Source organism: Thermobia domestica, chromosome 12 (genome assembly GCF_964235325.1).
Source record: "Thermobia domestica chromosome 12, izTheDome1.hap1.1, whole genome shotgun sequence".
Taxonomy (NCBI): Eukaryota; Metazoa; Arthropoda; class Insecta; order Zygentoma; family Lepismatidae; genus Thermobia; species Thermobia domestica.
Genome location: NC_137465.1, coordinates 9,058,176 through 9,085,124, shown reverse-complemented (window position 1 = coordinate 9,085,124; position 26,949 = coordinate 9,058,176). Strand labels below are relative to the sequence as shown.

Below are 26,949 nucleotides of genomic sequence, written 5' to 3'. Positions count from 1 at the left end.
TTTAAACAAAAAAACATGGTTTTCTGCCAACCCTGCTCACTACTCTGGCTAACTGTCTTTCCATTTCTTCTTTTTATAAATGGAAGACAGCTGACTAAGAACTGCGAACTCTTATTGGATTCTTTTTCCGTTTATTTATTTATTTATTTATTTTTGTATGATTTGTAAAGTTAATAACGATTAGTACCGTATTTACTCGAATATAAGCACCATTCATTTATTTATTTCTTCCAAAATATAGGACTAAAATTCTTGAAGGGTGCTTATAACCGCATAATGTGTTTTTAGACAAGTGATCAAGATACCAATAGATTTATTTTAATTGATTTTTATATAAAATATATTGGAAACAATAACAATGATTTGGGAATTAGGACAACGTAAAGTTCTATTGCCGGTTATTTAATTTTTTAGATCCAAGCTGTATATTCAAGCTCAATGTTTTTCAGAATGGAAAGATGCACTACGGTAACTTTATCTGAAGAGATACTTCTCATAAGTCACTGGTTTTGCAGCAGATAATGAGCCATTGGTGGGGGCCGCGGTAGCTCAGTAGTAGAGCGTTCACCTCTGGTGCATGGGATCCTTGGTTCGATTCCAACTAGCGCCAAGTGAGCTTTGTGGTGAACAAACACCACGTGCGTAGATTTTCTCGGGGTTCTCCCGTTTTCTCATACGTTTTTCATTCCACTGTTTCATTCATTTCTCATGTTCACTGTCTCCTTTAGCCTAGCGGATATAATAATGGGACGTAAAGCTTAAAAATTTCATTTTTTTCAATTTTTGAGCCATTTGTTTGGCATTTGCTTGAGTTTTCTTAATTAGTTTTATAGAGTGTGCCTGAATTGCCAAACAAACGTATTTTAAAAAAACTGATACAAATTATTAGGGGAAGAGTTTATATTCGAGAGGTGCTTAAATACGAGTAAATTTAAAGTTTTGTTGCTTGTAAATTCTTGGTTTTACAGGGTGTGTACTGAGTTTCATTTTCAAAATTCCAGTATATTTCCAGTATATTCAGTATGACTATCAGCAAAATTCCTGTAACTAATACAAAGATTGTTTAAAAGTTCTTTAGGAATAATCACACTCTTGATGATTTCAGGTTTATAATTGTTTTACCATCAAAAGAATATTTTATTTTTAATAAATTTAGTTAGCTTTGATTTTTTTAAAAAAATACAATGTTTTTTTTAACATTTTTAAAAAGCCTCCCAACTCCCCTCACAGCCCTCCACTCCACACACTGCTTTAAAGGTCTAATTACAACATGTATACAACTCTTGCTTTCGAAAAGTTTACAATCCCAATGGATACAAAATTGTTTCTAAGACGATTAAAACAATTACAAAAAAGTATTGTTGACAAATTACCAGTTACATGATTTTTCCAGTATGTGGATCAAAATTCCAGTATATATCCAGTATTTCCAGTAGCAGTATCGACACCCTGTTTTATCAGTCAGTTACACATTGATATCTGCACTCTCTCAACCTCATTATAAGCAAAGCTCACCTTTTTAGTGAACTGGACAAACAAAACAACAATTTCTGATCCACTGCCTACTGAACCAAAACAATATGAGTGGGTTTCAAAATAAATGAAACTTCTCAGCTACCTTTCGTTGGTAATATTTCCACTACACTGTGACCTATCACATACTAATTTATAACTGGAATTTTGATGATAATAAATAAATAAATAAATAAATTAATTAATTAATAAAAATTACCTTGATTTTCACTACATGTTGATCGGGTTTGTTTCTTACTTTCTGAATAAGAGTAACAAGAATCTTGAGCCCTTCGATTTTGACATCTTTATATTCCTTACGCCACACTAGCTTTTCCAGAAATTTTACAAGACAATTTTCTCCACTGAAAGCAATTCCAGTGATATACTCTGAAATAGGAAATAATAATAATAAAACGTTACAGATACAACTCTCTCAACTTCAATATATTAATGTTATATCTACATGAACAAATACAGTTGTTTCGGTAAGATGATTTATTAAGAGACGTTATAGGCTAAACGTTTCATGTCTTCAATTCAGTTTACTGTGTTAATTTCTATTTTCCAAACTGAAAGTAGTAAAATATAGTATAGTAGTTTAAATGACTATAGTCGATGTAACAGTATACAGAATAGGATTGCCAACTCTGAAAAACAAAATTACAGACACCTACTCACAATCCTTAAACCAGATTAAGAACAATTGTATTTTAAACGTTGAAATAAACATATATAAAAACACCGGACAGTTGGCAAGCCTAACATAGAAACATTTAGAATTCTGGCTTGAAACGAACATCTTAAGTGGACAAAGATTCATGTTGTGTTATGCCAATTTCACCTATGGGTAACAGGGATTTTCAAATAGATAAGAATAAATTAAAAAAAAAAAATAAATTTTTTACAAATTAACTTTTCAAACCTAAACAACAGCGTTAATTTCAAATATGGCTATCGCAATAAATTATACCTGATGTTCAATCGACGGTCAAATAGTAGATTTACGCTAAGTTACACACTCGAAGTGGATATACAGGGTGCGTCAAAAGTCAGAACATAGGAAAAGGCTGTTGGGCTGAGTGTCCACATTGCCAATGGGGTAGAAAGACCTCAAAAACACAAGTGACCAACATGACCGCCATATTGGAGTCGACCGTTCTACAAGCAGTTGTTTCTTTCCTTTTCTTTTTTATTTCACAGGAGTGCAATGTCACTAACCCTTCTCGTCCTATTATTAACTGTTCATCAATTATGGATTATTGTCTCCGTTACAACACATGCTCGAATTGACTACTCTGTGCAACAATGGTATGTATCACACGCCTTTACCACTCCTCATGCACAGCTAGCAATCTCTCTCGATGCACGGCAGCACATGCACCTTTTAATTCACTGCACCAAATTCGGAAAATTACTGATAGTCACGGAATATACATCGTAGTTTTAAGATGGCTCCACAGGTAACAGTAGGGTGTGGTGGCTTCTTCACCGGATCTTGAAGCCTGATTCACCTCCCAGGAAACTGTTCATGGGGATAGGCTCCAACATGCTGGAAGAGCGTTACGTATGAGCCGTCCTTCCACAAAACTGCTAGAACAATCTACTCATCCAGCACCCATAGATATTGGTCAAGGTTCAGAGTGCCTTAGACGAAGAATGGGCCAAATAATCCTCGTACTAAAAATACCACACCAGACTAAAACCTTATCATCATCATCCCTAAGTTGCTGGTCAAATTTTGGCACACCACATTTTGCAAAATGTAAGGTAAAATTCAATATTCAGGAATATAAGAATATATATATTTATAAGGAACAAATATCTGAAAAAAAAAATAGTCAACATTTTAAAATTTTACATTGGATCGCTGAGAAAATCTATACAGCAAATTTAGAATGTCTCTTGCTTCTACCCTCAAAATTTCAACTGAAAAGTCATAAAATTACACCCTGTAGCGTGAATACCCGCTAGTTAAAAAGTGGCCGCCATTTCGAAATCTTAGGCTGGATTATCACCAAAATCTATACAGAAAATTTAGTGTGTCTCGTGCCTGTACCCTGAAAATTTAAACTTAAAAAAACCGAAAGTTGTACCCTGTAATATGTGTGTGATACAGGCAGACAAACGGACAAGTAGATAAGAGTCATCCCAGGAGCCTTAGTAACGTTCGCCAATTATGAATAGCAAATGTATTAATTTAAAACAAAGATATAATTCATGTATTATAAAATAAATGGTGTTATTGCTGAAGTTGTTCACTTCCGATACTTTGCGCGTTCAATTACGGGAATTTCCCTAGCATTAGCAAGACGGCTCTTTACTGAAAATGAAATTAAAACAATTAACAAAGAAAGAATTTATATTTTATAAAATAAAATGTTTCAAAATGTCTTAAATTAAATATCTTACAGCTTAAAATAAATACGTAGTTTTATTGTTGAAATATTCACTTCCAATGCTTTGTGCACTCAATTGCGGGAATTTCAAGAGCACTTCTTTCACGACGGGTTTCCCCCTAAAATGCAGCTTTCTTTACTGTACATCGACACTTCTACTAGTACGGAAGTTTAAATTCAGCACTTGAAATAGTAGTGTTTTCTTTTTCAGCTGGGCCAAGCCCGAAAAAACGCAAGCCCCTTTGGTCAAACCCTGATCACAGGTTACTCTTCCTTTAGAGCTGTAATAAAGACAGAAAACAACGTCCCCTGCGGAGCTCTAACCCGGCTTCACTCGCTAACACTCGCTCGGCAATACTATGTGAATTAAATATTAAACTTTGGTATAGAAAGGAACTAACCGAGCTACTAACCTATAAAGGTAACTAAAAACGTTCTGTCGCATTTTCACCCACCATCTTCGAACATCGATATTACTTAAGACGTACCTGGAAGATCAAAAATAGTCCCCATCAAAATCGATGACCTTATGCCAATGTCCTGGAAGGCCATGGATTCCATCGCAGTAGAATTTGGTGGACCGTGAAGAGAAGAAGTTATCAAGTGCATTTTGGACCTCTACTTGGAATTTGAACTTGCGCCTTCTAAGGTGATTGTCCGGGGACTACGGTGGATGCAATAGTATTTCCCAACTAAGGCGTAGAATGGTGTCCCGGGTCGTCCTAGCCGTGTCCTATAACAGGAGAACCCATTTGCGATTCAGAAGTACTGGCTCCAGTGTTTTGAGTTTTTCTTGAAGACGGCTCAACTGCTGAAAGTACACAGTTGCATTCTGATCTGACCAGCTGGTAGCAGTTTCCAATGCACGATGCCGCGAGCAGTTCACCAAACACAAAGGAGGACCTTCTTCTGGTGCAGTGTTGGTTTCGGCTGTTTTAGAGCCGGTTCATGGGATGCTAACCAATGATGACGGAGCTTTGTACAGGACGTACTTCTCATAACATGACAACACCCATACCGAAATGGCTTCTTCCTCAGACAAGACAGCAAAGAAACACAGGTGTCTACTCGCGTTGCCTTCTGGCCCGGAGTCAAATCATGTGGGACCCATAGACCCAACTTCTAGTGCTTCCCAAGTTGATGCAGGTGTTGCCAAATGGTTTCTCAACACACATTAAATTATAGTTCCAGTTCCTCACATGTCTGACCATTGTTCACCTAAATTGCTGCCTGAAGATCTTCATTTTGTACATGTGTTGGTCTTCCGGCATATGGTACGTCTTCGAGTGTTTCGTCACCGTTCTTAATCTTGTTAAACCACCGCTGTACTGTCCACGTAGACAAGACACCCTCACCTTGAGCCTTGCATATCTTCCGCCCCACTGCAGCGGCGTTTGACCCCAGTTTGAACTCGTACAGGATAGATGCCTTATGATACTCTGTGTCGCATTCAACTCACGGTGTGGGAGTCAATTCAACGTACACCTTCACAAAAAGCGACAGAACTTTCTTGGTTATCTTTATAAATGGGGGGGACCTGTGTTCTTGAACTTTCCCCAATACGAATGAATTAACTGCTGTTATCTGTCAGTACAAAGTCACATTAAAACGCGGTCTTTCTTAATGTTGGGAAAGTCAAACACACTTGAAACGAGGGAATGCCAAACGAGTATTTTTTTTTAATTGTGAAAGAACAATGACTCACTGATAAAGTTTCCCATGGTGAGTGGGCATCTAAAACGGGAAATGATATGTGATAAGTTTAGTTATGAAATGAAGTGAACTCTACAGCTTTGAATCAATGGAATGAAATGTTTCTATTTCAAAAGAAGGAGGGACGCACGAAATCCGAAATGGATCTACAAATGATGCCAACGACTGATAGAAAGAAGCTCATATTCACCAAGAGAGGCAGTGCGAAAATATAAGGTAAGTACACAACCGTTCTGGCGATCACCCAGAAAAGATTAGTGTGCACTGTACTTCTAGCATGAATGACTGTTTTTCCGTATTCGCTCCATTACTGATGCGCCTGCTCCCTACAGACCCATCCTGCGAGCTTACCAGTTTCGCCCTGCGAAAACGCGGCTAGATAGCAATCGTACTTTTCAGTAGCCACCGAGCATAGGCTGGTTTGCGCTTTCAACAATTATTTCTGTTGGCCCCTTAAACATCATTGACGCTAAACGGGGTATTGTCATGTCGCCGAGTGCAAATATTTTGGAGAGCGATAAGAAAAAAAATGATAAAACAATTATGTTTATTGAACATTTTTTCTGGTGGTTCTCTTTAAGCTCATCTATGCCAAGAGAGAGATATTTCCATTGCCAGCGTAAAATCTTTCAGGTAACAATCAGAAAAAAACTAGTGAAAGTATTACCAGTTTAGCTACATTTCGAGTGGTTTGTCAAAACTTGACGTGCACAGAAAATATCGGTAACGTTCGAGAATACAAGTCCCCCTTCCCATTTAGCTGTAATACAGAAAGAAAACAACGTTATGTGGGGCTGTAACCTGCCTTACTCGCTAACGCTCGGTCAGCGGAACTTTGTGAATTAAATATTAAAACTTTGGCACAGAAAGGCGTGCAGTTTTATTATACACATCCATAGCATAAGTAGTAAGCATACTAGTATGAGCAGTAGTATTAGAAGAAACGGGTTAGATGCCCCGCAGGGGATGGTTGAGGAAATTTAAGGCCTATGTTTAGCAGAAGGGGTCCAGCTTTTTTCCCTAAAAAAAATTTTACTATTTTGGTAATTTCTGTTCACATTCGGTTAGTTAGGGTACGGTTGGTTAGTTTAAGTTCGGTTAGGATAGTTTAGGTTACGTTAGTTTGTTATATTAATGTAGGAGTCCCGCATAATTTTCAAAAAAAAAAAATGATAGAATTTCGCTTATTTCTACTAATATTACGTTAGTTTAGGTTAGTTCAGGTTAGCTTACGTTCGTTTATGACGGGTATTCCTCAAAGTGCACTCTTAGCGTCCCAAAATATCTACCTGACAATTTAGTATCTAAAAATTAAGAACGTGATGACATCCTACCACTTTTTGTCCGTGCTTCTTAGGGGCATGCAGTACAACTTTTGAACTTACCGATGTCACCAGTTGTCAACTCAAATTCAAGACAACGTGCTATGTTAGTTAAAATATCCTTAACAACAACAGGATCTTCTGCTTCGTTCTTATTAAGCTTCTGTATGACAGATTCTAGCTTCGGACCGTTCAACTTTATGTCACCCATTGTAATGATTTAGAGTAAACTCTTCAATATAACTATCAACGGACGTATAAAGAACTGTGTGCTACTGTTTTCTGTTATTAACACTAACACTGTCGACAGTCATTTCTGTAACTGTTTTGCTGCATGACAATTTAATACAATGTTACGAATTTCCCCGATTTCTCTACAGAGAAAAACATTCTTCAAATATCAGCAAACATCGCGGTCCAACCCCGATCACAGATTAGAAACTCCTTTAAGTAATGTAATTCACTTCCTTTTCTTCGAAAATTTATGAAATCCATCCTTTCTACAATCTAAGCAAGAAATTTTGATGATAATAGAGCGCAAAAAAAAAAAAAAAAGGAAATTTCGTCCTCTCTCGAGGAAACGATGTGATGAAAATACTTATATTTTGAATCGTCAGTAGACTAATAGGCCTGCTTCAAAAGAAGTTTGGTAACTCTGTACACGAAAAAGAGGAAGAAGAAGAATTAGTGTTGTGCTTACTTGTTCATGCATGTCAATTTTTGATGAACACGAACTCGCCGCGTAAATTTAAATTTGCGGCTGCAGTATTTATTGACAAGTTTGTTCATTAAGCTGGAGTAAACGTAATTGTAAACGGTTTATTGTGATGTAACTATGCTATATAATCACAGTTAATATCTACAGCAGTTAAATGTATTTGTATCAGGTAACTATTTTAATTGCACCTATTTGCGTTCATGACGGTTTATTTTGGTTATTTTGTATAAGTATTGCAAACAATTTGGAGGCAACTACGTGAATATTTAAACATGGTTTCTCTGACTTGCTGTCCCATTACGCAGATCAGAGGGTTCCCATGTATACTATTGAATTTTTCTATCTTGGTAGTGTTGCGTTAATACATGCAGATTCACTTAAGAAGGGCTGAGTATATATACAGTGTGCATAAATAGCATAAAAATTATAGAGCATAAAGCTCGAATGCTATCAAACTGAGTTAGTCCTAGAGTGGCCGAAGAGTGCGTTCGTAGAGAGAAGACACGTCAGCAATGGTCTGTATCGCATAAACGAGGATAATAGAAATACACTTCGTGTGGTGCTTGTGTAGTTTTTGCGCATCACATTTGGGAACACTTACAGGTGAAATTGAATACTTCGTATGAAAAGATATATTCATATAGAACATTTCTGCAGGCGAGAAAATTTTATAAAAAGTAATACAGCCATATTTCAAGTTTACAAGTGTTGAAATCATTATAAGTGCTCTACGGTGGATAAAATAAGTGAGTGCATATGAAAGGTAAGCCTATTGCATGTTAATTTCCGCCAGCGGTGTATTTCTGCACAGTGTACTAGTGTAAAGCCCTGACAAGGACTATTGAAACTCGCTAATGCATTATTTGCTAAAATCCTCTTTTTGACTCTCCTCCCTTACGCGTATACCCACCATCGCTAATGTGCCGACCACGCTGGCCCACCACGTTCGCCCTACCCTGGCTCGGTTGAATGGCATTCGTGGTTTTTAGTAGCCATCTAGCACAGGTTGGCTTGTGCTTTTGCAATGTAGTTCTTATGCCGTACAGTGTGCCGCAGTGGCTTAGTGGTAGGGCGTTCACCTCTTGTTGTTTGGGGTACCGGGTTCAAACACTGCTCCCGCCGAGTGAGCTTTGTGCTGGACAAACATCGTGTGCGTGGGTTTTCTAGGGGTTCTTCGGTTTCTTCCCACTTTCTTCATTCAACCATTTCCTTCATCTCTCATCACCGTCTGCTTTAGCCGGCATAACCATGGGACGTAAAACTTAAACATTTCGTTTCATTTCTTATGCCGTACATTCGGAAACCGTATGTATACGAAAATCAAAAAAGGATTGTAATTTTTCAACAATCATCTCTGGTGGCCCCCTTGAATTTTATCTATGCCGAAGTGAGATATTTTCATGTTGCCGAGCGCAAATCTTTTATGAGACAATAAGGAGTAAATTAGTAAAAGAATTACAATTTTTCAACGATTATTTCTAGTGTTGCGCCAAAACTACACCTGCACGCTTGGGGTAGCATAAAAGCGACTGGATTGCCGCAGATGGCGACCCCGGATAAGATCCACATGATCCTCTTTTCGTTGTTATATTACTACTTCTTTGTTATTTCTTTAATGATAAAAATTCACTGTCGGTATATTTTTATTTCTCCCCTAATCGTGCACATAAAAGATCTCCAATGTTACCTTATAAGATATAGCTGAGCGAGCGAAGGAGATTAGAAGTCCCGCAGGGCTCATTGTTTTCTACCTTTATCACGATTTAGGCAAAAACAAGGTAATCGGTTCTGCAGCCATGAAACGAGTTGGGGAAGATTGTAAATTCTGCCCTTCATTTTTTTCTTCTTATTATGCTAACATTTCGTTTGATTCTGTTCATTTTCCCATAAATTTTGTATTTCGGGGCCTCTATCTGCGGAAGTTACCCCATAAAATCAAATGGTTTGTGTGTTCAACGCTTAGCGATATTTCTATGGTTACACATGACCACTGTGTGCATGTCTTTCTATAGCACTTCCTTTTATTATAGCTTGCTTGTGGAAGCATATATACGTGCAAGGAAATTCACTGCATATATAGCCTACTTCGTTTACAGTAAATCTACTATCTGTGCCTTAGACTATCATTATTGGAATGTGTGCTTGCATTCCTCGGTGCAGTTTCTCTTTAGCAGGAATTAAATATACGTATGCCATAAAACCACTCTGCAAAAGACTAGAGAAAGAAAAAATAAATCCGGCTTTTTTGGGAAAACGGGAATTTTGGAAATTTTGACTTTTTTTTATTTTCAGGATTTTTCTCTCTAAATAGCTTTCTTACGGTATACTTTATAGTTAAATAAGATATCATGACCTAAATGCCATATTTCGCTCTGGAATTCACTATCATGATGAATGGAGCACATGTTTTATGAATAAAAGTAAACATAAAGTACGTAGTATTTGAGGGCAATTTTAGAGGCTATTTTAACATTTTTTCTTCTCTAGATCATTTCATTTCTAGTCATCCGAGTTTCATTTCTTAGAGCATAGTACTCTTCTAGCACATAATTAAACATGTTTTTCAATATATCCATTAGAGCGTACGTTTTTCAATATATCCGTCAGAGCGTACTTCCACATTTCTGTTATACTATAGCTGTGCAATGATTTAGCAATGATCTTCCGAATACAACCTTGAATACCATTTTATAGAAATAATCAGTAGCAGATTTAGGAAAGTAGTTTGGGAGGAGTTTCTCTGATTAATGTCTTTTTTTTTTTTTCCTAAAAGTCTCTAATTTTTATTTGGGGAGAGCTTGAAGTTTATGAGTACAGTCATAACTAATATTTCGTTTCGTTTGTATATTTAGCAATAATCTTCCGGATGCAACGTTGAGGACCATTTTATACTGATAATCCGTGTCGGATTTAGAAAAGTATTTTGGGAGTTATTTTTTCTTATTGTTTAGTTTTCTCTTCTAAAACTTCCTAATTTTTATTTGAGGGGAGCTTGAAGTTTATAAGCAAAGATATGACTAATATTTCATTTGTTTTAGAAATTCCGTAATTTCGGGGTACAGGCTTCAATCCGAAAGACATATCCACCTTAACCCCCTTCGCAAATCCGACACTGCTGGTAATTAGTAATAACAACGATTTAAAAACGGTAAGAAACGAAGTCGGCCAGGACTCACAGTATACGCACTATCTCTACATTCATAGATGGAATTAAGATAAACGTATGTCAAAATGGTCGGATACGGGGCTCAATCCTGGACTTCCCGATAGAAAGGCAACAGCTAACCACTGAATCATGTTTGCTGCGCAGTTATGCTTAACTTAAATGTATTATCTCACTACGGCCTACGGAATCCAAAGGTTTGCCGCGTTCACAAAAGCACTCCATTGACTTCTGTCCTTACCCAATTCGATCGAATTTCTACTCTGTATTCCTATTTGTGCGAGATTCATCTTAATATTGCCCTACCATTTGCGCCTGGGTCTTCCTTTTCAACGTTTTCCGATAGGATTTCCAGTTAAAACTTTGAAAGAGTTCCTGCTGTCTTCCATTCTGGCTACATGACCTGCCCAACTGAGCCTCCTACACTTGATGACCCTAACGATGTTTGGTAAGCCATATAAATTACTTAATTCTTCGTTATAAAGTTTCCATCATTCCCCATTCCCGTTGGACTTCGGTCCAAATATTCGTCTCAGGATTTTATTCTCAAATACTTTCAGTCTGCGTTCTTCTCGCAGCGTAAGCGACTCTGTTTCGCAACAGTACAGAACAACAGGCACGGTTATCGGTTTATATATTTTAAGCTTTAAATTCCTCGAAAGAATTCGGGACGACAAAATACTTTGAACTCAATAATAACGCGAATTTCCTGATTTCAGTCGACATTTAATTTCTTCGTAGGTATGATTTTGGTCTGGTAATATTGAACCTAGATATTTAAAAGTATCCACTTTCTCGGAAGTATTATTTGATATTTTGACGCAACCATACTTTGCCGTATTACGATCCCGGTGAACTTCCATGTATTTAGTTTTCTCTGCATTTACTTCTAAATCAATGACGCTGCAAGCGTTTAATAAGGCCTCTGCATTTCTTTCGATTGTTCTCCTATCATCCCCTATTAAATTTACATCATCAGCATATGCCATATCCTGGTGAATACCATTCAGCTCTAGGCCCTAGTTGCTATCTTTGATTTTCCTTATAACGTACACCGGAACAAAGCTGAATAATAATGACGATAACACATCTCCTTATTTCAGGCCATTCTCGACGTGGAAGCTCGTGGACAAGAATATTTTTACTCGGACTTTACTCTGGGATTAATTTAAACACATTTTAATTAATCTAACTAGCTTTTTCGGTATTTCAAATTTTGTAAGAATGTTGTACAATATTTTTCTCCTAAGCGAGTCGTAAGCCTTTCTAAAGTCAGTGAATAGTTAATGTACTGGGTAATATATTCCCATTTCTTTTCGAGAATTCGTCAAATGATAAATATCTGGTCGATAGTTGATCGGTTTCGCCTAAATCCACACTGATAATCTCCAATTCCATCTGCGTATGGGATCAGTCTTGTTAACAGAAGCTTTTTGAATTTGACAAGAATTTTTACACTATTGCTGGTGTTGATTCTACAGAATGCTTATTTGAAGAGTAGTAACAAATGACTAAACTAAACTATTATTGTTGGAAAACCAAATTTTACTGAAGAATACTTGTGTTACTATAAAGGATAACAAATAATACTAATAGTCTTAATAATGCACTACATATTTACTGGTAGTACCAACACCTATGGCTTTACCCGTCAAACGTATGAGGGATAACGTCCCTCGGCGTCGGCGAGCACACTATTCACGGAAAATATTTTCTAAAATATAAAATTGCATATTTTATGTCAAGTAGGCTATAAGTATAATCCATACATTAATTTATTCTATAATAATCTCAAGCTAAAGTTTTTTTTGTTTTTGTTTTTTTTTGTTTTGTTTATTCAACAGAACTTTATAAGATCTTATGTTGAATGTTGTATACCTTAACGTGAAAACATCTAATTCGCACAAGGAAAGTCCAAATTACTTTCAATGTGATCACCTTAGTTGTACCAGTAATATACTAGTAACAAAAAGCTCAAAAACCCACCAAGTTTTTTCTGGCTGGGCCCATTTGGACAAACTCTGAGTTTTTATGTTATAGAGAAGCGAAACAAAGTCTGCTTTATTAATTTAAAGCAAAATTTTGAAGAAAGAAAAAAAATTTTCCCAAGCAAAAAAAGCGCAGCAGAAAAAACGGAGCTTTTTTCCAAAAAAAAAAAAAAAAAAGCCGGATTTTTTTTCCGAGTCCTTGCATCTCTACAAAAAACACTAATCAATTTGTGTCAGGTGACCACTAAAAGGCTCGAATGTCATCTAAGAGACTCAAGGAAGAAGTGGAGAAGGGATATGCCCATAGGTAGTAGGCATGTCAAAGCTGGTGGGTATATACATAAATGAGGATAACGAAAAACGTATATGTGATATGAAGATACTTTACGTCTTGGATGATGTATTTTCCGTTATTATGGTCGTTGAGGCCGTGTAATGTGTGTTCCGGTCACTACCGCATGGCGTTTCCGTAGGGTGAGGATCGAGAAGGCCTCTAGATATACAGGTTTGCTGCGGATATATTGAATTAGCACTCGCGGACAGGCGACAAGGGGTTGTCCTCCAGCTTAGAGGGTTGGCTTTGTAAAAAAAAATGTTGGAAACACTTACCGTACAAAAGCCTCGGACCAGGACTGGTAACTTGGCACGACCTCAGCAATGTAAGATGAACGTGAAATTTGGAACATGGAATATAAGAAGTCTTTATATGGTAGGCGCGTTAAAATCCGTAACTCTTGAGTTCGAGAAATACAGGATGGATCTAGGAGTTCAGGAAGTTAGATGGGAAGGAAAGGAACAGTGAAGTCCGGAAATTTTACAGGAAAGGAAATAAAAATCACCAACCAGAAACTGGGTTTTTTGTTCATAAACGAATAATATTAGATATTAAATGGGTTGAATTTGTTAATGATAGACTTCCTTTTATTACTCTTACGGGTCGGTGGTGTGATATTATTGCTTTAAGTGCCATGTCCCAACAGAAGATACGGATGACTATATAAAAACGTTTCTACGAAGAAGTAGAACTGGTATTTGACCAACTCCTACGACATCATTTGAAAATTCTATTACGGGTATTTCAATGTGAAGGTAGGTCGAGAGGATATTTTCAAACTGATTATAGGGAATGAAAGTCTGCATAAGGAAAGTAATGACAACGGTGTTAGACTCGTGAACCTTGCAACATTCAAAAACATGTGAAGAGTACAAAATTCCCACATCGTGACCTTCATAAGTATACTCTGATCTTACCAGATATATGACATATAACAGGGTGTCTACTGATACTGGAAATATACAGGAATTTTGATCCATATACTGGAAAAATCATGAAACCGTGTAATCTGTCAACTATACTTTTTTATAATTGTTGTAATAGTCTTAGAAACAATTTTGTATCCATTGAGATTGTAAATTTTTCCAAAGCAAGAGTTGTGTACATTTTCTAATTAAATATTTAAAGCAGTGGGTGAATTGGAGGGCTTTGACGGGAGTTGGGAAGATCTTTCAAAAACTTTTAAAAAATCATTGTATTTATAAAAATAAAGGCTAACTAAATTTATTAAAAATAAAGTGGGTTTCTTTTGATGGTAAAACAATTAGAAACCTGTTTATCAAGAGTATACTTATCAAACCTGTTTATCAAGAACTTAAGAAATCATTATATTACGTACTGGAATTTGTTAATATTAAATAGTTTTACTGGAAATATACTGGAATTTTATGAAAATGAAACTTAGTAGACACCCTGTATAATCGAATTTATCACGTTTTAATAGGTATAGGAAGTGTAGCATAATTGATGCTCGGTCGTTCAGAAGAGCTGACTGTGACACTGATCACTACTTGTTAGTAGTTATGATAAGAGAGATATTATATTTAATTAAAAGAAATATGCAACATCTGAAAACGGAGAGATTTAATTTAAAGAAATTAGAGGAGAACCAGGTGAGAGGAGACTATCAGATTGAAGTATCCAGTAGATTCTCGGTTTTAGGTTTGGAGCGCACTAGTGTTCAGGATACATGGGTTGAAATTAGGGATAGCATTAAAATTTCAGGAAAATAAAAATTGAGGCACGCGGAAATACATGGGAACAAATCATGGTTTGACCAGGAATGCACTAAACTAGCATAGAAGAGAAAACAGGCAAAACTGCGATGGGTACAAAATCCGAACAATATAACTACACAAAATTTCGTTCACATGAGGAGGGAAACTTCCAAAATTTTTAGAACATAGAAACAGGACTTTTTTTAAAACTAAAATTACAATACTTGAAGATAATAGTATAATCAAAAACCTTCGAGGTATGAACGAATTTAAGAAATGCTATCAACTTTGCGCTTATATATTAAAGAAACTTCACGGATGATCAGATGGTCATTCTGACCACAACGCACACAAACACTATTCATACATACAACCAAAACACACTTGATTAAACGACACAATGCTTATTTATTGATATACTATTAAAAAATAACGTATTAGAGAAACAATCCCAACACTCAACACTGAATATGTATAATTATTTTTACTAATAAAATCAGACTTCGCTTTTTCACTACACTATAGCCCTTTATCACTTTTATATATCTGTGTGGAAGATTACGATTGGGTTCTCACTATAGATACTTTTCTCACCGTTAATGCACATGGGTGATTAGGACTGTGGGAGCATCATCGGGATGATCCCACAAAGTAGCTTGTTAGTGCTGAACAAATCCATAGAAGTCAACGTTAGTCTCCGTCAAGAGAATGTAGACAATCACCAAAATGGAATGAGAATGTTGGGAGGGCGCGTTTATAACTGATACACACTAGGTATGTGAACCTGGGACTTCACTGATTGGGGCTAGCCATAACTAGGTCCTTGACTAGCTAATAACGTATGGCCCTTAGCACAACATTATGCTCGACGCCCGATGCGACGTACGGGGTTGTTGCCTTAAAATACGGAGTAACACTCCTCGAACTCAGAGGTTCGAGATACGAGCTGCACTAATCGCCTGTCAAAAGCACTCAGGTAAAATCACCTGTATGTACATGCAAATCGAATATAAAAGAAAAAGAAATAACGTTAATTTTAGTCCACTGGCCACGACGCACGAGACATTGCGATAACTTGAGTGTGGAAACGTTTAGATAATGAACTGGTAAAGCGATGTGCCTGTCGTCGTTCTTGTGCTCAGACACCTGGTGTTCAATATTTCCATAAATGATTGAAAACTATACTTGATTCAGTTCCAAATAACTATAGAACATAGTTTTTGCATATTAATGTGTAAGGAAGAAACACTGAGAACCTTTGTCGCTCACTAAAATATTCTCACCACAAAGCAACGTTTTAGATATATATGAGTGAACGATAAAAGACTCCTTTGTCCTGTTGCATGGGAAGAAAAGCAGTTCCCATCAAAGAAAGAAGTTATGTGCGTCGCAGAATAAAGTATAAATCGGAAAATAATTACTGAATTGACGAAATATACAGGGTGTCCACAAAAAATACTTCTATAACCTGGTGACGGCTATAAAACAAAAACTATTCCAACCACTTAAAATATTGCCAAATAGACATGGAAACGCTTGAAAAATATAATAAAATTGGTTCTACGTATATTATACTCTGGACATTGGTGTAGCTTGGTTCTACAATATTATATTATTAATTTTGTGTTTACGTAGCACATGTCGGTTTACCTTTTGCGTCTTTATAAGCACATAGAGAATTTGTATACATTAGTCAACACGCATGTGATAAGAACTTGAAGCTTTAATTTCAATCTATTATTTTTTACACTGTTGTGGCAAAACAATTGGATATTTACTTATCACATTATAAGGGACGTTGCATTACAGCTTTCAGGTTTATTTGCATGGCATAACTGATTTTCGAGAAAAATGTCACATAACGGTTCTTTGACGCGCAGCGAGGATATTTTCCTCATTCCAAATCGTTATTCATGTTTCATCCGTAAATTTTATAGAACTGTGCCCCCATAAAAAGGAATAGTACTAAAACTGGTTCATGTTGCAAATATCCGATACAGATAATAGCTTGACTGTTAAACTTTAAATAAACTTGACTTGCTGAAGGACGTCTGCAGCAGTAACTAGAATACGAATGCCAATATTAATAGGTAATACAATATGATTATCTTTTGTGCTCCACAACTTTATTTTTATTGAAGTTGTAGGAAGGTCTACCATTTGACTTAAGACCCCCAATTTGTCTGTTTATGGGTCTGTTCTACTATAACTCTCCTAAAATCTGTCTGATTTTGACAAAAGTTTGGATGTATCTTTCTCCAACTGTAGGTGTTTTAGTTTACTTGAAGTTCATAAAGAATAAATAAGTAAATTCATAGTCCACTACGAATAATCCTCAAATAAAGTTTACACGAACCAAGACATTTCAATTTGAGTTAATTTCGTGTATTTTGTATCTTTTAGTATGGATGAGGAACAGCCATTGGATTCTGAAATGGAGGTTGAAAGTGATGATGAGAGAAACAGTGACTTGCTTGAAAATGAGCTGCTATCTAAGTTAAACTCATTGAAGAAAACTCTGACCTTCAATAGAGCTCTGGAGTTAGAGAAACGGTCTAAATTTCTTGAAAGTAAGTAGAAATTAAGAGAAACGGTGTAAATTTCATGAAAGTAAGTAGAAACTAAGAGAAACAGTCTAAATTTCTTGAAAGTAAGTAGAAACTAAGAGAAACGGTGTAAATTTCATGAAAGTAAGTAGAAACTAAGAGATACTGTAAATTTCTTGAAAGTAAGTAGAAACTACAAGAAACGTTCCAAATTTTCTTAAAGTAAGTGGAAACTAAGAGAAACAATATAAATTTCTTAAAAGTAAGTTAGAAACTAAGAGAAACGGTCAAAATTTCTTGAAAGAAAGTAGAAACTAAGAGAAACAGTACAAATTTCTTGAAAATATGTAGAAACTAGGAGAAACGTTCTAAGTATCTTGAAATTAAGTAGAAACTAAGAGAAACGGTGTAAATTTCATAAAAGTAAGTAGAAACTAAGAGAATTTCTTGAAAGAAAGTAAAAATTAAGGGAAACGATACAAATTTCTTAAAAATAGGTAGAAACTGGGAGAAACGTTCTAAATATCTTGAAAGTAAGTAGAAAGTAAGAGAAACAGTCTAAAGTTCTTGAAAGTAGACACAGAGAAACGGTCTAAATTTCTTGAAAGTAAGTAGAAACTAAGTGATTTTGAATACTATAGTAAAAAAGAGGATAAAGAAAAGTATTAATAGGTGTAGGTACTTAGTTATTATTATTATTATTTTTAATTTTAGTCTTGTTTTATATTTTACGTGATTTTCTTCGTACATAGTATTGTTAAATAGTAACTAAGACTAACACATAAAAGAATCTAAGGTATATGTTTGATTTCGATCTCTTCTTCTGATTTTATTAATTTATGTATTAGCTAAGATTGAGATACATATATTACACTGAGCATGTTAACAATGGGAAATAAAATTTTGAAAGACATCGGCCAGGGCCTAAATATTGAAAAATACCATCTCGTTGTTCACCCAGTGAAGCGGGAATATTCTTAATTTTCTCAACAAAACGTTTACTGCACATCCCTGAAACGAATTAATTAGGAAGGCAAACGTAATTTTGGAGATAAAATGGATTATTCACACAACCACAGCCAAACCTCTTCAAATTGAGCGGGGTCGCGGTAGCGTAGTGGTAGAGCTTTCACCTCTAGTGCTTGGGGTCCCTGGGTCGATCCCAGTTCGCGCTAAGTGGACTTTGTGGTGGATAAACACTGTGTACATGAATTTTCTCAGAATTCTCCGGTTTCCTCCTACTTTCTTCATTCCACTGTGTCATTCATTTCTCATCATCATTGTCTCCTTTAGCCCTACGACATAACTGTGAGTCGTAAAACTCAAAGATTTCATTTTACTTTCTTCAAATCGACACACTATCTTTGACGTTCATATTCGTATTTCCGAAAATTCACAAATTGACTTTGGCGGGAACTTCCTATAAGATCATCAAATAATTGTCTAAATTCATTTCTAATCTATATATTAAAATGCTAGGTTTATATGTTTGTCTCCAATCCTTTCGGCAATGATATCTCAAAAACCATAAGTGCTAGAAACGTGCCGTTTTCACTGGTCAATTCCAAATTTTGTGTAAATTATCCAGTTCTACTTAAACATTTAAAAAACATGGCCGTTATTTGTTTATTACATTTTTTAGGAGTAAAGTGGAAGTGTTGACATTTAAAGAAAGTAAATCAACATATCCTACGAGTTATACATTCCAACACCACATAATTGTATACGGGAATAGTATATCTCTCAAGCGTTTGTTTCATGCCCAAATGATAATGAAAATTGAAGGATAACCATTTCTCCAGTCTAACATGATTGTTTGGAGTGTTTTTGCCCAATGAGCACCATATATCACTGACATTATGATTAATTGTATATGTAATGTATTTGCTTATTACATATTGCATGCAACAAGAAAGAAAACACTGATCATACATGAATTAGAAACTCCAACCGGAAGTACGCTCAAGTCTTGCAAACGGTGCGTGATATTGAAAAAAAATTAAAAAATGTCAACATCATGATACCCCTTGCCAATTTTTATCAAGACGTCCTTCACTTGTGTCTGTAAAGGGACATGTACAGATGTAAGGAATGACAAGTAGATTCACGCTCATATGTGAATGATGCGCTGTGTTGAGAGCGCAGGTTCAGCTAGTCTATATATTAAAGTGCTAAGTTTATATGTTTGTCTCCAATCCTTTCGACAGTGAGATCTCGAAAACCACAAGTGCTATAAACCTGCCGTTTTCGCTGGTCGATTCCAAATTTTGTGTAGATTGTCCAGTTCTAATTGAATATTTAACAAACATGGCCGTTGTATTTTATTGCATTTTTTTAGGAGTACACTGAAAGTGTTTTTAAAAAGTAAAGCATCATACCCTATGAGCTATCCATTCCAAGACAACATAGCTGTATGTAGGGGTTGTATATCTCTCAGGCGTTTGTTTCGTGGTCAAATGATAATGAAAACCGAAGGATAGCCACTTTTTCAGGCTAAGATGAATCTCTATTGTTTGGAGTACTTTGCCCAATGAACACCATATATCACCGACATCATAATTAATTGTGTATGTAATGTATTTGCTTACTATGTACTGCATGCAAGAAGAAAGAAAACACTAATCATACCGATACGTGAATTAGAAGCTTCAACTGGAAGCAGATTCAATCTTGCAAACAGTGCGAGATATTGAGAATAATAATAATAATAAATCTCCCCTTTATGTTACCCCTTGCCGATTTTTATCAAGACGTCTTTCACTTGTGTCTGTAAAGGGACATGTACATATGTTGTGAGGAATGACAAGGAGATTCATGCTCATATGTGAATGATGCGCTGTGTAGAGAGCGCAGGTTCAGCTAGTAGTATTAAAAAATTTAAATATTGAATCAAAAACATCTTGGAAGTTCCAGTGGACATAAAATCTCCCGTCAAAGCAAACCAGCTAGATTTAGCACCTATGGACGTCACGGACATGTACAATCCGCGGCAAAAAACCTGCAACATGAGGGTGTAAGTTTATTGTGAAACTACGCCTAACAGCACAGGGAATGAACATAATGTCTAAGTGGAACGAATCACGCCAGGATAAACCTCGGCCTCCTCCCGTGCACACTTATTTTGGAGCAAAAGACTTCGTCATTTCACAATAATCTTATATGCTTATGTTGCAGGTTTTTTGCCGCGGATTGTACAATTCTGTTTCAATTAATTTTGCCTTCCTATGCACTGAATAAAAATGAAGGAAAAATAGTTTCAAATCTGATAATTTATGAAATTACTAAATTATTACAATGTTGTTTGAACAATAATTACTTTCAATTTGAAAGTAATATATACAAAAAGGAAGAAATTAATAATGGGCAACATGTTACGCCTTCCTCCTCCTTTCTTGGCCAATATGTTATGGATCATTATGAAACGAAGATTTTTACAAAAAGAGAAGTATAAATTCATCAGGTATTTCCGTTATGTTGATGACTCTTCAGTTATTTACAAAGAGGAAGACATATTAGCAGATTTAGTCTCTGAATTCAACATTTATAAAAACATCAAATTCACTGAGGAAAAAAAAAAAAAAAAAAAAAAAACAGCGACGGACTAAATTTTCTAGACATTCACATACAACGCAAAAATAACAAGTTCTGCTTGTCTGTATACAGGAAACAAAAATATAGGCTGAAAATAAAATTCGTGCTAAGTGCCAAAAATGAAAAAGTTCGGTTTAATGCCAAAATGTGGCCTATGTACCAAACACTGCTCAGTTAAAATCGGGCCATCTAGTATTAACTGCAGAAGCAGTTCAAATAATCGTCAGAAGAATGTGCGTGGGTCTATGTTCTACCAGTTCTGAAGTAAAATCGGGACTTTTTACTCAGCATTTTCATTTTGGCATTTAGCACGGATATTATAGTCAGTCCACAAATTGCAAAATGAAATGAAATGAAATCTTTGAGTTTTACGTCCCACGGTTATGCCGGTTAGGCTAAAGGAGACGGTGATTATGAGAAATGAATGAAGAAAGTGGGAGGAAACGGGAGAACCCCGAGAAAATCCACGCACACGATGTTTGTCCACCACAAAGTTCACTTGGCGGGGGCTGGGATCGAACCCGGGACCCCAAGCACCAGAGGTGAACGCTCTACCACTGAGCCACCGCGGCCCCTCCACAAATTGCCTCGGGAATGTTTGTCCATAAATACTTAGCACATTCACATCTCATTAAAGCTAATATTTGGAAGAATTTCTTTTTGGGGGATATTTAGATACATCACAGAAGGAAAAAAAGTTTGGAATAACATTTAAAAATCATATACTCTAGGAAAGAAGAACGGATTTGATAACTACATATCCCAAAATTTAAAAAGAAAATGACGCAAATATACATCAATCCGGTCAATAAAACAAAAATGGACACCAAGTGAGTTTCATTACCACATTACTCGGGAGTTTTGAAAAAATACGGAAATTGGCTACTCTTTTGGAATTCAATTTTCGATGAAATCTGAAACAAGTTTTGAATTTTTTTTTCGGAATATAAAAGTTATTATAGGGATAAATTAACATTACCTGAAATTTATTCAGCTTCTTGTACGTGTGTGTTTTACATAGGGGTGACAAAAAGGAACATCTCGACGAGGGTGAAAGAACACATCAGGGATGTAAGAGGAGTGGAAACTTCATGGCAGAAGTTTCAAAGCATTTGTAAGAATCAGGATGCGTCATCAATAGAATTGACGTCCTACACTCATACTCCAACGACGTAGACAGAAATATGTTTGAATCCTTTTCATTAGGACAAGAAATCCTAAACTTAATGTAAACGAGAGAAATTTAGGCCACCGATGAAATTGTATTATCAAGAATTAAACATATCAAGAACAAAATAAATTTTATTCTCAATTTGTACCTTGTAAATAGGGTTTTATTTAATTTGTTAAAAGTTACACATCACATCCTCTAGCAACAGTGTTCTGCACTCAACAAGCACCTATAGCTACCTTGTGAAAAACCTGTAAAAGAAAGATATGAATATCATTTGCATAACTAAAATAAATTTTGTATATAGGTAAACAGAGAGAAACAAATCATTCTAAGGGAAAAGTGACACAGTGAAACAAATAATGAGAAATGATAATATCTAAACAAGACAAATTTTCCCAAGACTATATTTTAAACCTAAAATATTTACGGACATAGTTCGTGTGAACACTTGTAGTGTTTAGTTATTACAAGGCTAAAAAACTACATAATATCTCAGTGGTTTCTTCCAGTTTGGAGTAGGAGCTTTCGCGATCATCGTCTCAGCGTGGGCCGAAATATTATAAATTAAGTCTTAACAGAAATGCAAAAGAACCGAACGCAAGATGATATTCTTTTCTATGTTAAATATGCATCCTAGAGCATCTTCAAGTTATTATATGACCAACATTATTATTATCAGGGAACTTTTTTTAAAAATACTTTTCCAAACTAGTTCCAGTAAATTGAAAGTTTCAGTTACATTTTTCGTTTTTTTTTTTTTTTTTTCCTTTCTTCAAAAATTGAGACCTGACACAGAAAAACTAATATCATTTTGGAATTCAGCAGGAAAAAGAAAAAAAAGCTTCCCGAATCACCTAATAATTTTCAGGAAAGATATCCAGTGTTGTATAGTGTTATATGTTGTTAAAGAAATAAGTTGCACAGCGTCAAGTCGCATGTCGTCAGTGTGTCAATTGTGGTCGCCATGCGATTTGCGAAAACTTCCCCTACATTTGTAATAAGTTTTCAGCACAATAACGCGCTATTTTTAGCGTGGAGGTCCTTCACTGTTAATCGAAATGTGTGTACATGACATCTGTATACTATAGAATGTAAATGGCGTACAATTAAAGTATTGAGTTGTATATAATAACTAGCCTTTGGCCAGGTGGGGATCCCGCCCCCCAGACCCTCGCGTTTGCATCAAGAGTGAATTTCGTGCATTTGCTCTTAACATTTCCTGAATTTGGCCAGCTGGGAGCTTCGCCCCAAGACCCCCGCGTTTACTTGGCCTACGACCTCGCACTTCTTAAACCTACAGTTCTACCGAATTTCATGTTTCTTTTTCTATTTTAACTACCTAAAAGATAAAATTTTGTATCCCAAGAAAATACCTATTTAATTAACATGGGAGATTCCTACATCCCCTCTTTAGGCCCCCTAAAAATTAAAAATGTTCACTTTTGGCAATTTTCCCGTGGTTTAGTCCTAGAAGGTTACAATCATGCCGAACTTCATTCTAATCCTGCCCAAAGGCCTAAACATTTTGCGCTGTAGAATATATCCCATATAAATAACAGGGAAAACATATTTCAGTTCCACATAAAACTATTGTAAAGTTGGAAATTTTTATTTTGGCTGATTTACTTAGATAACACTAACCAAAATGCACAAGTATACCGAATTTTAAGTTATTATTCCAATTCCTAGCACCTAAAACATGAGATTATAGGTCCAAGAAAAAGCCCATTTCAGTAGCATTGGGAATTCCTTCATCCCCCCTTTAGACCACCTAAAAATTAAAATATATACTTTTGGCAACTTTCCTGTGAGTTAGTCCTGAAAAGTTACAATCGTATCAATTTTCAAATTTCAACTTTCCCTTGAATCGAAGTATTCGTTATTTTAGGTCAGTGTTTCACTATATATATATATATATATACTGTATCTAATATAAATAAAATAAAGAGTTTGTGTGTTTGTGTGTCTGTCTGTGTGCGGCCTGGGGACCAGACGAGTAGACCAAGAGTTACCAAATTTTGGTCACGGGTACCTTGGTCCAGGCCCCAGACCAAGACGAAGCTTTTTCAAAATCTGAACCAGGGGAGCGTTTACCGGGACATGTAAAAGTAGTAGAAAATGACCAATATTAGTGTCGAATTCATAGTTTTCGCGGTCGCTCAGATCAATGATGAAATTCCGATCGCACCAAATTCACCCCATTCGGCTGCGGACTCGGTTCACCAGAGGGAGGTATACAGAGACATGTAAAAATAATCCAAAATGATGGATATTAGTGTATAATACATAGTTCTCGTGGTCGCTGAGATGAATGGTAATACTCCCACAGGCGTTGACTTCCAAATACAGCCCCCATCGGCTGGGGACAAGAGGTATTTTTTTTTTTTTAATTCGATCTAGGGGTTTCACAGGGGGCGTTTACCGGGACATGTACAAAAAGTAGTAGAAAATGACCGATATTTTTTCTTTCGTTGTTCTGTTTGTTTACACGGATATTTTACCTTATCTATGCGAAGAATGGGTATTTCAGCTATATATATATATATATAGGAATAACGGTAAAATAAAAGATTAGCTGTACACCGGAAATCCTAGTTGAAACTGTGTTTAGATTGTTATGGCAAATTATAGGTTATGTAATATTTTCTAATTGATATATATACATAATTTTTTTCTTTCTTGTTTTCCACCACTAGATCAAACAGAGGAAATAGATTTGGAAAAAAGTCAAGAAGTGGCCGATGAAACTGATGACATTGTGGGACTTCGTTTGGTAAGAGAAATGATTCTTAAGAGAGTAACACAAGTACAAGTTATGCGTCAGTTTTTACTAGGTACTCTGAGTGTACCTCCAGGCGAAAATTTCCAGACTGCCGACCTTTTTCAAACATATCACAAGTAAGTATAATTATCAACGGACTTTAAATTTCGTTACTGAATTATTTATGTCTCTGTGTGTGTATCAGTCTGTTATTTGCGAATTTTTCAATTTTGATCCCTCCATTCGATTGAGCATCTAAAAGAAGTGATGGAATTTTTCGTGTCACTCTTACTGTTCCTGAGATATCGGCCAAAAAAGTTCCGATGTCGGGAAATTTAAGGAAATGCGCCTTTACGGGTCAGAGAGAAAGAGTACTCGAAAAAGTTGATCATTTCAAATGTCTGGAAAGTATTTTGACGAAAGACGCTCACTGCACCAAAGAGATCAGGTCAAGAATTGCCATAGCTAAAGAAGCATTCAACAAGAAAAGGTCACTCTTAACTAGCACCTTTAATATTGGACTTAAGAAGAAGTTGGTCAAGTGCTATATATGGAGCATTGGATTGTATGGTGCAGAGACTTGGACATTACGGAAGTTAGAGAAGAAATATTAGAGCTTCGAAATATGGCGTTAAAGAAGATGAAGAAGATAAAATGAACAGAAAGAATAACACACGAAGATGTTTTAAAACGGATAGGAAAGAAGAGGATGCTTGTAGCCACCATCCTTCTTAGGATAGCCAATTGGATTGGACACATCTTACGAAGAAATTGTCTTCTTCATACCGCCATAGAAGGAAAGCTGGAAGAAAAACGAGGAATAGGAAGAAGAAGAACAAGTGATCGATGATTTGAAAAATAGAAGAAAATATTGGGAGATGAAAGAGGAAGCTGAAAATCGAGAAACGTGGAAGAAACATTTCCAGGCCCAAAATTAAAATCAAGAAAAAGAAAAACTCCTTAGTCCCAGGACCTGCCAAAAGTCAGAATACTTAATAATAATAATAATAATAATAATAATAATAATAATAATAATAATAATAATCTAATCATGGGTTCTAATCTAGATCCTCTATTGTTTTTGCTGTATATTAATGACATTTGTGTTGATTTAACTTGTAAATATCTGTTATATGCTGATGATATTAAAATTTTCAGTTAAATTAAGTCCAAACAAAATTAAGATACTTTGCAAAAAATATAGATATCATAGTTAAATGGTCCGAAGAGACTTCCGTACCCCTGAACTTTAACAAAACGCAAGGAATAACATTTTCGAGGAAAACTAACCCTTTCATCTACAAATACAGGATAGGAAATCAACATACCCAATTCGTTAAGCATGTTAGAGATTTAGGAGTAATCTGAGATGAAAAATTGCTTTTTCAGAAAAATCTTCAGGTTGTTCTCTCCAAAGCTAGGAGGAATTTAACAATGATTAAATTATGTCGAAATTTTACAAATATTAACACCTGCAAAATTCTCTATATGTGCAATGTTAGATCTCATCTTGAATATTGTACGGTAATTTGGAACAGTGAAGCAAAATATTTTAGTTCTTCAATTGAATCAGTTCAAAATTCATTCCTACCCTGGTTAAAATGAAAGTTAAAAGAAAAAGGAGAGGCGAGCTTGTCAGACATAAGAACGGATCTTAATCTTATCCCTCTGCCTGACAGGCGTCAGCTCTTTGACTTGAAATTGTTTCACGTAATTCTGTATGGAGATTTTGTTCTGGAGAACTTTTTCTCCTTAAAAATTCCTCACAGAAATATTAGGAAATTTGTTCCGTTTATTAGAAAATATCTAATTAGGTCTTCTATATATAAAAGTATAGAAACAGCTAATAACTTTTATCCGGTTCTTGATTTGTTTCATAAGAATTTGAAGAAGGTGCGTGAATTATTTTTTAAATAAACTATGAAATGTCGTAGTAGTTTTAGGCTTGCAACTGATTCTCTTAATTTTGTTTTGTGTTTTTCTAAATACTGGATGGATTTGTTTTATATG

The 26,949-nt window shown here is 35.7% G+C and overlaps 2 protein-coding genes across 3 annotated transcripts in view; one reads left to right on the top strand and one right to left on the bottom strand.

Moving 5' to 3' along the window:
- Positions 1–7,461, bottom strand: part of LOC145666320 (DNA-dependent protein kinase catalytic subunit-like) — a 289,438-nt gene extending 281,977 nt beyond the window's left edge. The window contains exons 1-2 of the mRNA XM_081733421.1: positions 7,010–7,461; positions 1,733–1,902 (exon numbers count right to left, since the gene is read on the bottom strand). Coding sequence (XP_081589547.1) covers positions 1,733–1,902; positions 7,010–7,157 — 318 coding nt within the window. The 5' untranslated portion in view covers positions 7,158–7,461. The remainder of the gene's footprint in view (positions 1–1,732; positions 1,903–7,009) is intronic.
- A 203-nt stretch (positions 7,462–7,664) lies between these two features.
- The window catches only part of LOC145666322 (uncharacterized), a 31,839-nt gene continuing 12,554 nt past the window's right edge, over positions 7,665–26,949 (top strand). Inside the window, exons 1-3 of one of the 2 annotated variants that reach the window (XM_081733423.1) lie at positions 7,665–7,833; positions 17,271–17,437; positions 24,875–25,076. In XM_081733423.1, coding sequence (XP_081589549.1) covers positions 17,272–17,437; positions 24,875–25,076 — 368 coding nt within the window. In that variant the 5' untranslated portion in view covers positions 7,665–7,833; position 17,271. Of the gene's footprint in view, positions 7,834–8,013; positions 8,428–17,270; positions 17,438–24,874; positions 25,077–26,949 lie in introns of those variants that run through there. The other variant, XM_081733424.1, reaches the window with a different exon arrangement.